The sequence below is a fragment of the Penaeus japonicus genome, unplaced genomic scaffold (assembly GCF_977035675.1).
Source record: "Penaeus japonicus unplaced genomic scaffold, GWHDUDI00000001_assembly GWHDUDI00000033, whole genome shotgun sequence".
Classification (NCBI taxonomy): Eukaryota; Metazoa; Arthropoda; class Malacostraca; order Decapoda; family Penaeidae; genus Penaeus; species Penaeus japonicus.
The window spans coordinates 18004699-18017198 of NW_028234435.1; the positions used below are offsets into that span (position 1 = coordinate 18004699).

General features: G+C 33.5%; 2 protein-coding genes across 7 annotated transcripts in view; one reads left to right on the plus strand and one right to left on the minus strand.

Annotated features, from left to right (window-relative positions):
• LOC122251829 (uncharacterized) overlaps positions 1-4391 on the plus strand; it is a 95010-nt gene extending 90619 nt beyond the window's left edge. For both annotated transcript variants that reach the window (XM_086530472.1, XM_086530473.1), the window contains exons 7-10: positions 1-65; positions 373-476; positions 1445-1586; positions 1791-4391. The exon at positions 1-65 is cut by the window's left edge and continues 6 nt beyond it. In XM_086530472.1, the coding sequence (XP_086386598.1) occupies positions 1-65; positions 373-476; positions 1445-1586; positions 1791-2212 (733 nt within the window). In that variant the 3' untranslated portion in view covers positions 2213-4391. The remainder of the gene's footprint in view (positions 66-372; positions 477-1444; positions 1587-1790) is intronic.
• A 1400-nt stretch (positions 4392-5791) lies between these two features.
• On the minus strand, positions 5792-11331 carry LOC122251828 (uncharacterized). 5 transcript variants are annotated; one of them, XM_043014008.2, is made up of 3 exons: positions 11284-11331; positions 7663-7901; positions 5792-7290 (listed from the first exon to the last, which is right to left on the minus strand). In XM_043014008.2, exons 2-3 carry the CDS (start codon positions 7823-7825, stop codon positions 6266-6268), a joined length of 1188 nt encoding a protein of 395 aa, XP_042869942.2. In that variant the 5' UTR covers positions 7826-7901; positions 11284-11331; the 3' UTR covers positions 5792-6265. The 5 variants fall into 5 exon arrangements, with proteins under 5 accessions (XP_042869942.2, XP_042869941.2, XP_042869945.2 ...); XM_043014007.2 differs by having other exon boundaries at positions 7663-7898; positions 11284-11322; XM_043014011.2 differs by lacking the exon at positions 11284-11331 and adding an exon at positions 11240-11263 and having other exon boundaries at positions 7663-7898.
• Positions 11332-12500: the final 1169 nt, after the last annotated feature.

Here is a 12500-nt window from a genome sequence, read left to right on the forward strand (position 1 = left end):
GATTGAGGGAGCAACTGGCATCTTTACCGGATCCCTTTATGATGACAGCTCACTGATAAGAAAAGGTAGATTATCTACAGTTTTCCTTGCATTCAAGAGTGTGTATATTAGCTTCTTGATGTTATGATTGTTGTTGTCACCTTTAAAAGAACATTTTTTTTTTTCAGATTACATATTGAATATGAATAAGAATAAGAAGTTTTTGTTCGGTAGATTTGAATTGTACATTTATATGAAGGTTAATAAGGTTATTTTAGAACTACATTTCAATAATAAAACAGAAAGACAAGATAATTATCATTAGCCACCTCAAAACTTACGACATTAAGGAACAGTACAGAATAGTACTTACACTGCAAGTACCTATTTCAGGGATGTATGGTGAAGGCATCATCTACAACTCTGGCATGACAATCCTGCAGAAGAGCCATGGATACACGACAGGCGATGCTATGAAACTCCCACATGAGGAAAGGGTAAGAAGAGTGAGGATATTGTTATAGGAAGGATGTTAAGATGGATCAATGTATATGACTTGCATCTTATTGTGAATAATATTTTTGACATGTGGATTGTGTAAGGTCAATGTTATATTTGATGATATTTCTTTGCCTGTATAGAATTGTAATCTTGAAATCTTTGTTGAATGTGAATAATGTGTGTAAAGGTTGTCAAAAATGTTGGTGGGGATTGTTACAAAAAGATTTAGGACAAATATTTAACAATGCATTGACCTATTACTTCATCAAGAAGAAATATAACTTTGGTATGATAATAATCCTGATCATTATTGCTACAGAAATTTTCTGAATGTTAATAAAGTCAATAGGAATACCTAAAGAATTAAAAGAAATCAATATAATTGTCATTCCACATAAATTACAGGATGTGTAGATAGTCAGAATGAATGTTACTTAAGTGTGATGTAATCTTTCATTTTCTTTAATAAGTCACTTTACATTAATATTGTTATGATTTCGGGTAAAAAAAAAGAGATCCCCTTTTAATTATGAAGTATATTTTGTGTGTGTCTGTGTTTGTATCTGTGTTGTCTGTCTATCTTCTTTTTCTCCTTCTCCTTCTCCTTCTCCTTCTCCTTCTTCTCCTTCTTCTCCTTCTTCTCCTTCTCCTTCTCCTTCTCCTTCTTCTTCTTCCTCCTCCTCCTCCTCCTCTTCCTTTGTCTGTATGTCTGTGTATCTTTTTTTTTTCTTTCTTTTGTTAAAAATAAAAGACTGAGGTAACACCTTTGGTATAAAAAAAAAGTGCAAGCTGCATTTGTCATTAACCATATATTTTTTTTAAACCATTTTATGAGAATGAAAGCTTCAAAGTAATGTAAGAGGGAAATATGATCTAGAAAAAAAGTAAACCAGGTAATCTTGAAATACACTGACTGCTTTTCATTAATCAAGTCATGTGCAATTATTTGTATATTTTTTTCCAGCTAAACCAGAATCACATGGAGGAGTTGAGTCATCAAGGTGTCTTGATAATCCGCAATCCCTTCAAAGCTCTTATCTCTCATCGGCACTTGGACGTAGGGGGCCACACAGGCTATGCTCCCAAGGCTCACTTTGTAGGCAAAGGTATTAAGCATAATTCTCATATGTATTACTCTGTCAATATCTTTTTTGTTGTTATTTATTTGGAACTAAGTAAAAGCACACTTATGACTTATATATTGAGGAAAATGAAGCTGCCTTCAGTCATTAAAAGGAGGAGTTTTATGATTTTCTATTCATATGCAGTCTGAGTTGGAAATTTACAAGCTGATTCTTTTTTTAAAACAGGTTGGGCAGAATTTGTTTCCCTGAAGATTCAGTTATGGAGAGACTTCTATGTGGACTGGCTATCAACCAGCAAGCCAGAGAATATTCATATCATTCATTACGAGCACCTCAAGAAGAACCCTGTAGAAGAAATGCGAAAAGTAATACAGTACTTAAAACTTCCTGAGAATAATGATCGTCTCGACTGCCTTGGCCAGCACACCGATGGCCTTTTCAAGAGGAAGCCGTCGAAAAATGTGCCTCTGGACCTCAATCCATTCACTCGTGAACTGAAAGACCTTATCTACGCAGCCATCGATGACCTGAATAATGTCCTGAGAGAAACAGGGAAAGACCAGCTTCCTCTTGAAATCTATGAACTTTATGATGGTCACGAGGCAGAAGTTGCTAGGTATCTAAGAGCACATGCAAAGGATAGCTAATTGTGGGTGACCTTGCTAGAAATATTCTTTTTCTGTGTGATAACCGTAATTATATCTCAGACCAACTATTTAGGAAATCTGAAAATATAACATGCATATTTAATTCAGGAAATCAGATCTGGGAAGAAATTTGAGTCAAAGAACACAATATCAAATGTGTATTTCTTTCTTTATTTTTTTTAAAATATAATTTAATTGCTCTACATGGATAAAAATCATATCCAGGCACAGACACCATACTAAAGTCAGGAGACAACAGTTTTCTTACCTCACATAACCAGCTCAAAGTAGAATAGTCTACAGAAAACTGATTATTACTTTGACATTATATAAGTGACAGTTGCTCCAGAGCATAATTGATGAACACCTTGCTTAGTACTACTGCAGTTTCAGCAGTTTTGTGTGGTTAAAGCTATCAAATTGTAATAATTTTTAACTAGTCTGCTCTCTGAAGCAATAAAATATTATTTCCCATCTCAGTCAGTTTCAAGGATATTGTGGTAATGGTTTCTCTAATACAAAATCAATCATCATTTTCTTCAACATAATACCTATATGAAAAAGAAAATTAAAAAAAGAAACTATAATATCCAGATCAGTGCTATAATGCCAGTGAATAATATTTAATTGAGTTTGAAGCATACATTTACCTCCTGTAGTGCTGTGTGTTACCTCCAGGTGTGTGTGGCATGAACCTACCAGAAGTGCCTTGCCACGCACCACAAGGGACGTTGTGCTGGCCTGATAGGTCTTGGTTCGGATCTTCATTCCAGGCAATTCCTTTTGAAGTGATAAAAATGTACATAATTCTCCCATACTCTACCTTTTCTTCAGTTTCTTGTCATGCACTTTCAGATGTCATCGTCATAATTCATTCTTTTCGAAATAGGCAGTGTGCGTTCAAGGCTGTCTTTTTTTTTCTTTTTTTTTTTTTTTTCATTTCAGCAGAATCATGATACCATACGTGTAAACAGTTCACTTTTATTTCTGACACTATATATATGAATTATATTTTGAGGAAGGGAAAAGAGGTTTAGGTGTTAATTGCTAGTTTTCATCTTTGCTTTTCTTGTGACTTTTGTATAATTGTCTTATCTATCTTTCTCCGTCTCCTATTCATCTGGTTGGTTTATACTATTTCATCCATTCACACACCATTGTTTCCCTGCTTTGGTACTCTCTGGTTAGTTTATACTTGAGTCCATTCCTTGACAACAAAAAATGCAGTGTTTATCTTAATAATAATTTATTTTTTATTTTTACTGGATGGTGCTGTCACTAACCAGCAGTCTGTGCCCTTAATAATTTTTTACAAATCATAATTTTTTTTCTTGAAGCTTTATTTGATATCAAAGTGAAAAAAAATATTAAAAATCAATATTTAATTTCATACTTTTATGTTATAGATTTGTATTGATATTTACTTTTGATATAAAATATACATAAAAATAAATTTAAAACATGACATAAAATTGTCAACATGTCATCAATCACCTTTTATGATAGTAATGTCATTTATGAAATTGATAAATGTGTGTCATTTATGATATTGGTTACCATATTGGTCAGTCAAAATCATATCTAAGATTAAATGTGTCATCATTCTCACAATCATATGAATTATTTCAAGTTATTTCTTCCCTTACAAAGAGGGTCTGTGCTTGTTTCCTGGTGTGAAAGTTGAGAATTTGCATCACTAAGCTGGACCACAGTTGATTTTAGGAAGGGTATCCAGCCAGGCAAAGGTGGTACGGTACTATTAGAATAAATAAAGACCCGCAAGGGTTTCTCTTGAGCCCCAATCAGGGTAGGCACGCGAGTAAAACATTATCGTCATAAAGATACATATGCATGGTTCAGGATAAACTTGTAATCTATCCTGAGATATACAATTTTTAGAGCATTTTCTTCTTTCATTCCTTCAGCAATGAGTCTTATCACAATTTCTCCTGAGTAACTGCTTGATATTCACCACACAAACTCAATCAGTTTCATTTCATTTCATATGTATTTGTCATTACAGAGTCATGATCATCCTATTGCACCTAAAACAGACTGAAGAACTACCCAGTTGAAGTACATTTGTCAATATTACCATAATCATTCACATTTTTGCATGTGTGTATATAATATACTGTAACTGTTTTAGCTTTTCTTGTGAATTAAATGAATATGAATTTACTCTGTGTGTTACTTGCATATCCTTTTATCACATTCTTCAAAATGGTACAGTGCCAGCATAAGAGGTACAGATTGCAAATTGCTCCAAAGGAAAATCAGAATCAAAGGGACGATAGAAGAAAAAAGGAAAGAAAGGAAAAAATATTGATGAAAGCAAATAACTGATCTGCTTAAAAGTGTCTAAAGTAAAATATAAAACAGCTATTAAAAAATGGCATAGGAAAACAAATTAAGAAAATCCATCAAATTTCCTTTATAGACTATATTCTGTACCAAAACATGAAGAGTATACCGTATCAGTGACTTATAACAAGAAAACTAAATAAAGAAAGTTCTATGGTAGAAAAGAATACAATAACAAATCATTAGTGATGCATATAGTAACTGTGTTAATAATGTAGCAAAGAAATATACATCAAAGATGTGATTCATGAATTGAATTTCCTTGAAATTTTATCACTTCCTAACAACCTGATTATTTCAATCCATTGGTGCTGGGTTTGTGCACTGTCTGCTGGTATTGTTTTTATCACATATATGACTCCATAATTACATAATTACTGAGGTGTCAATTGACAGACCTACCTGACCTTCCCTGTTTACTTCATTCTTTGAATGTTCAGATTTTTTTTTTTTTTTTCATTGTTACTGATATGATTATCATTGCTATTATCACTACTATTATAACTTTAATACCTATTATCATAGTCTAAAAAATCAAGGAATAGGTTATACAGGTGGTCAGGTAGGCCTGAAAATTGACCAATTAGTGACTAAATATTTGTGAAGCCACATGTAGAAAATAAGAAACGTAATAGACAGTGCATGTGTATGCACTCCCAACATAATTGGGTTAATCTAAGAGCCAGTAGCAATAAATCAGGATGCTAGAATGAATGGTGCTCTACAATGATTTTAAGAGAGAGTTAATCCATAAGGAATGTTTGAATAAAGAACTCAGCAATGAACAACTTCTGTATAAAGGAAAATGTATCTACCAGATGACCTCTTTACCAAGTGGAAGTTACACATCACAGTTGAAGAGCTAAAAAGATATATTACATAACCAACTTGAATACATTTCACAACTGCAACCTATAAATTTGAAACCATAAAAATATATATGAAATTACACCATGAAAAATTAGATCTTTGCAATGTACAATGAAACTTTGAAAAAGAAAATATTTCTTCTGTCCCTGTCGGTTGTGAAGATGCAATATATTTTTGTATTCTGACATGGGTATGATTGACATTCCTTTTCAAAATCAAGAATCAATGAAGAGAATTTTCTTTGATTTCTAAATGTGTGATTGTCTACAATTTATTTATTTACAAACACACACCTTCCCATCAATGTCAATTACTGAAAGAAAAGGGTATAATAAAATTCAAGTATTCAATAAATAAATACTGTAATATTTATTGTATCAGAAATATGGCTTACAAAAAAATGTAACAATAATTACAAAAATTATATCTAGTATGCATCTGCTTAGAGTACAGCAGATTTTTTAGTCTTAATTTTTCAATGGCAACAGACAAACAAAAGAGCCCAGTTTACTTATGTGATCCAGAGAAAATGAAGAAACCTATGGTACTTCTATTGCAGACATAAACAACCAGGGTTTTGTTATTTCAGTTAATATCCAGGAACATAAACCCAAACTTTACAAGAGTTCCAACAATACACTTTTATTCAGAAATTCCCTGAAGGGAAGAATCCCTCTGGGAAACCTCATATCAGCTTTTAAACATTGAAAAAATACATTTGAATTAGTTAATTCATACTTTCAAGCGATACCTACTGACAGAAATATCTAATTTCCATGTCTACAACAAGGATTTGCAAGAGAGAGAGAGAATATGAATCTAAAACAAACTCTTCAGAAAACTGCCCAGATTGTTGCCGTTTTTCAACTTATCCTTAAGAACAGCTGTCTTTAACCCAGCTAGTTTTGCCTGAACTTCTTTCTTACTCTGCGCAATGGGGTTTACTCGCACTGGTATGTTCACCTTCTTCTTTGCAAGATTCTTAGGGCGTTGGTTCTTCATGAGGGGGAGATTGGTCTTGGCTGGTATTTTAGATTCTATGGATGGGACTTTGGCATTCAATTTATTTGGTTTCCTAGTTTCACTATTGGGTTTGGTCTGTTTCCCTGTTTTCGCTGGCTTGATGGTTTTATCTTTATGGGACTTGGTGGCACTGGCTTTTGATCCAACTGGTTTAGCTAATGTGGTTTGAATTTTTTCAAGGCTTTCTGTAATTCTCTTTGACAAAATGTCCTCAGGGGATTCTGACTGACTATCGGTCTTGTTTTCCAAATCTTCCTCCATTTCAACTGATGCATTTTCTATTATTGGATTTTCTGTTTCTGCATTTTCATACCTTGGATCTTCTCTACTGTTTCCGTTGACCATTTCCATATCTTCACCATTCTGACTTTCTGCAAGCTCATGCTCTGATTCCTTATCGTCCGAGGGCTGCGGATCATCAACCTTTTGGACTGGGAGACGCAAACCTGCATTCACCTCCTTTTTCTTCATTTTCTTTTTTTTCTTCTTCTTTTTCTCCTCTGTAGTTCTCACAGGCTCTGGCTCTTTAATTGGTTCACTTACAACCACTCGTTTATATGGTACTTTAAACATCTCAATGTGTTTATCTCTACAAACAAGGCACTTCATTTCCAAAATATTTTTCCTAGCATAAAATGCAGATATCAATCTGTTCTCGTGTCTGTTCAGCTTTCCGTTTCCATTCTTCTGCTTTTTCAATAGAGCTCTCACCTTCTTTGCACTTCGAGGGGCACTACGAAGGCGAGGCGTGAAATAGCCAGCAATCCAAGGAGTGCTGCATTTCTGGCACTGCACCTTCTCGTTTGTTGCAAAATGCTTTTCTGCAATGATAAGACCAATTAAAGGAGTTAGACCAACAAGATGTTTTAAATAGGATAAACAAAATGAAAGTCTTCATACCACTATAAAAAATTCCCTGTGATGACAAGGCTAATTAAAAGGATCTGGCCTATTAGATATCTTACTTCAAGTAAACAAATTGAAAGTCTTCATATATCATAAAAAAAGGTACTCATATATCAATAAAAAAACAGAAAAGATCATATATGCATGAAAAATATATATAAACACAACTACTATCTGTAAATCACACATAAAACTATAGGGAAAGCATTCCAAAATATGACCACTGGTAGTTTGTATAACATAATTATGCTTATACACTTTCCACAATATAAAATACAAGAACGCACTTGGATTTCCAGTCCTATCTACTGCCGTTAAAAACAGCTCCTGGGCAGTACATGCGGAGTCCAGCGGTAGGTTTCCTGCCTGCTGTATGACCTCTGTCATAAATTTTAAGTTGATCTTTATCCAGTCCCAATTATAACTCTTTTTAGTAGTTTCAACTTCCATTTTGGTTTATTTATATACGTATTTGCTTCTATTTGGATTTTCACTCTTTACTGTATTCTATATTTTTCATCCTCTGCTGGGAAAAAGAAAAGGAGTGATTAGACACCTTTTTAAATAAGGGAAACATTCATATACAGTAAACATAATGTATGTAGAATATCAGGAATTTATATATAATAAAGTTTCCTTGTTTTGACAGGTTTGGATTATAAATAACAAGGATTTCATAGTGAATTATTATTATATTTTTCTTGAACCCTAAATGACAGCACTTCAGATGTTTAAGTCCAAAAAGGATGGAATAATATTTTTACTTTGACCCATTGCGGGTGGGTGTAATGACACACATGATGTAGGAGCTTTGGCCTGATGACGAATGTCATGACGTCCATGATGTTCAGGGATTTTTTATTGTGCTATGAAAAAGGAGTGAGTAATGATGGCAACTGCATTCATAATTACTGTAATTACTGTAATATTAAGCTAAGTTATTGTCCAAAATCTAGATGGCACCACTTTTTTCTAGTACCAGCAGGAGAGAGAGCCTTGAATGGCACCTATTCATGGTCTCTAGCAAGCACCATCTTTATAGAGCGATGGCACACACTAAGTTGACGACCTCTTGCTCTAAAGCACAGCCGATGAAGGTTGTGCAGGCAGAACGAGAAGAGGAAGGTGACTAAATCCATACCCAGTGTCTAAAATGTGCTCATGTGCCAATATGGATGCCTTTCATTGTGGTACTCACAGTCACAAGTACAGGATTCATTCCTCTTTCCTACCTCTTCATGTTACCTTCATTGAAGTGGTTATATGTTTCGTATTAGTTCATGATAGCACAAAAATACGAAAAAATAAAGTTGGCTTTTGTCCTCCCATAAAACAGCAATACTTCTATCACACTGAATACAAAACACAAAAATGGCTCTAGTTTTACAATGGAAGAGAGTGGGAATATTAAAATTACGCTGCTTCAAGCTGCCTCGCTCTAAAATAAAACCTATCCTGGAGACTGGGCAATTGAATCTATCCCTGTCTGCAGTGGGTTAATACACAATTATTTCAGGTCAAATTGTTCTAAGTTGGATATTTGTAATATGGATAAATCAGACAAGTCTCTTTAAATGACTAATGGCATGTTTCTTCCAATGTGAACACATACCTGCAAACGATTATTGCTGTATTTCATCTTTTAACAAGGATCAGGCTACATCTTGAGACATTAAGCCTAGGCTGGGCATCTCAAGATGTGTGTTATCAATGTGTGAAATGTTAGTAAAGTGATACTAAACAACATTTGCTATGATGCCCTATTTATGTAAGTGAAGGAATAATTTTAACGGAAGGTAAAATACAGAACAAAACTGATTCGATCCTGTGAAGCAAGAGCATAGCAGAGAAATGGAGAGTTAAATATTATCATTTGGATTTTTTATAATAACAATGATGAGGATTATTTCCAATGATAACACACAAAATCTGTGTTCCATCTTAATATCTTACACATTCTATACCTATCTATCTTTTTTTTATCAGCTCTCTTAGCAGGAAAATAAATAAAGTCAAGAAATCATTCAATAACTTAACCTAATATATATACTATTATAATGCTAAATAGGAGGTTAAATACTGAAGCTGTCAAAGATCTTGCATTTTTTTATTAAGACATCCACATATTGCAATTAGAAATCAACCAATGTACTTGAATGTACTACAAACATTAGTTCAATTAATTTGATGAAGCAGGATTTTTGCTTAGTGAAGTTGACATCCACTAAACCCATTCACGCCTGTTGACGTGATAGCACGTATTGTGGATTTCGTGTCAGACGCCCTGGACGAGCTATGAGGAGAAGCCGCGCGCTCGGGTAGAGCGAGCAGGCAACCCAGGCTCACGGCTTGTGCGCCCGAGAATCTTGAGGCGTTAGGCTTATGTGTTCGAGAACCCCGGTATTGCGACCACGCAAAGCCGGAACGGCCCCCGCATGAATGGGTTAAATCTAATCTTTGGGTCTTTGACTGGTTAAAATAATTACTACTCATGGTTTGAGGGGAAAGAAATCATCAACTCATATCTTTTCCTACTGCTCTGAAAAGGGAGAATCAGCTCTTATCTACAGTAACCGTATCTCTGTTATACAGTTATCCTCTTTATATCCCAAGTATTTGACTGATATGACCTTCCTTATCCTCTTTTCACCTAATGGTATTCTTACATTTAATTTCTTCGATCAGAAAAAGCTGATAGTACAGACTGAAGTTAATACAGATTAAGTTAACTCAATATGTACAGCAAATGAATATCAGTTGCAAGTAAAAAGAGAAAGAAAGAAGAAGAAAAAAAATAAAGAGAGAGAAAAAAGAAGTTACACTATACATCCAGCTGTAAAAGCAGCAGGCTTTAAAGAATCATCTCTTTAAAAGTCTGATATGCATTGTGAGAACCAGTAGATTTCGTTTGTGTATCAGTGTATCTATACTTCAATATCAGTATTGCTTCTGAAAGCATTTGTCCTTTAACATTTGATTGTTTCATATTTGTTAGTGATTCCTCCCTTTTGAAAATGAACATATGAAAGACGTGATTATTGTATGATAGAGAAAGAAAAAATATTAATATGAAGCATATATAGAATCATTGGGTGAAACTTACTAATAGCCCATAACACAATCCATCAATCATAGCCTACACACCTTCAGCAATCCTGAAAAGGCCAAGAACACTTTCATCTAAATATTTGTTGTTAACTGATAATAATAATAATAATAATAATAATAATAATAATAAAAGACCCCACTGGTCCCTAAGCCTATTAAATGGGGAAGAGGAAGAGGTGCTAATAAAAAGGCTAATCACATTTTATCATACAAGAAAACAATATTCTCCCTGAAGGTATATGGATGTCATAAACTGTTATAAAATAATAGCCTATAGCTTGTATAGATGAAATTTCACAAATGATATCTGAGTGGATTATAAAGCATATAAAGGTATGTTAACACACGTATCTTAGGTGAGATGAAATGAACACTCTAATTATCTGGCTAAAATGTAAAATGACATACAATGAGGTTGGTGAATAAACTGTTTACATTGAAAGTGATGGCTGTCATATAATGGAAATTAATCTTAGTTTCCACTGGTGTAAACTCACTAGGATTCTCAAAGATAGGGAGGCAATAGGAGTTAACTAAATAAATTACAAAGAACTTTTCTAAGACAGCTCAGCTCGTGTTTAAAATCCATCAGAAAAGCTAGTGTTCATAATATTGAAAATATACGCTACTGATCATGAAAGACTCATGATTATCATTATTTGTATCCATTCTCTTTGTATGACATACAATTCTAATTATCTCATAGCAATAACCATCCTCATTCAACAAGAAAATACAACTCAAAATGAAGCCTACAAGCATAAAATTAAGTAAATACAAGCAAAGGTACGAATAGCTACCCATGCAGGATTTGCACGTGCTGTTTGTAAACAAACTTTATACTCATGCTCACTATTTGTGAAATTATTCTCGTGATAAAAGTTGAATGAACAATTAAAGTGTATAATGTAAGGAACAAATAAATATACTTCATAGGTTATCTAGTTTTTGCCATTAGTAATAATTATATAGATAATCCCTAAGACAGCCGATGAAAGACGACATAAATTAATGCTTGGAAGAAGAGGGCAATAAGGATGAAAAAAAAAGATGAATAAAAAGGAAAAAAAGGAAAAGAACAGAAACAGGCTCCAACATTTGTTATGTTCATTGCAGTAGCGGAATTTCGGAAAAAAATAGATAAATTTTTCCTGTAGTGTGAATTTAGCGGTCCCCCCCCCCCCCGCCACTGATTCTTTTTGACATCTTATCAATTTTCTGCGACCCATATGTTCATGTGTATGATGATATGATATATATGATATGTGTGTTTATATATGAATGTTTGTGTGTTTCTGTGTTTTCATTATCTTTATTAATGTTATCATAATTAGTATCATATAATTACTCCTCTCTATACTTATCATTGTCGTTACTATTATCTTCTGTCATGATTATTATTACAGCAATTATTATTGTTTTGAATGATAATTGTGATCATAATATTAGGAATGATGTTAAAGGAATTATTCTTTTTATCCAATGGGATAAAAAAAATCCCTATTTAAACGCCGATTTCTTTCAAGAATATGATAATAAACCTAACACATGATTAGTAGAGATGCATGTTAATGATTTATAAAAACATTATTGTTGAACCCTCAAGTTCATGTATAAAACAAAAATCCTTTATCGTGATATGATGTGAGTCTTTTTCGATTCTTCCAACGAAAGATTTGTAAAAGGGAAGTAAAAATACCGCTCTTTGTTGGAACGGCGTATGCACTGACTCTAAAACAGCTAAAAATCGCACTATGTCGTATAAAACAGAAAAAAATAAGAAGAAAAAGTCAATTCCAGTGCAACAACAACAAGAGGAAAATATTTATCCTGATTTTAGCCTACAATAACAAAATTAAGGATGATATAATATAACATAGGTTAGGATACCAGTCAATAGTAAATATTAGTCCCCCCTCTCTTTCTCTCTCTCTCTGATTGTCTCGTCTCTTTCTTTCACAATTGTGATTGCATTACATAAATACTCATAATATAAGCAAATGACAAATATTATTCA

Excerpts from the sequence above, each read along its gene's own strand:
- LOC122251828 (XM_043014008.2), bottom strand. The coding sequence starts at position 7,825 with ATGGAAGTTGAAACTACTAAAAAGAGTTATAATTGGGACTGGATAAAG. Across the intron at positions 7,291-7,662 it reads AGATAGGACTGGAAATCCAA|AAAAGCATTTTGCAACAAAC; the intron begins GTGCGTTCTTGT and ends TTATCATTGCAG.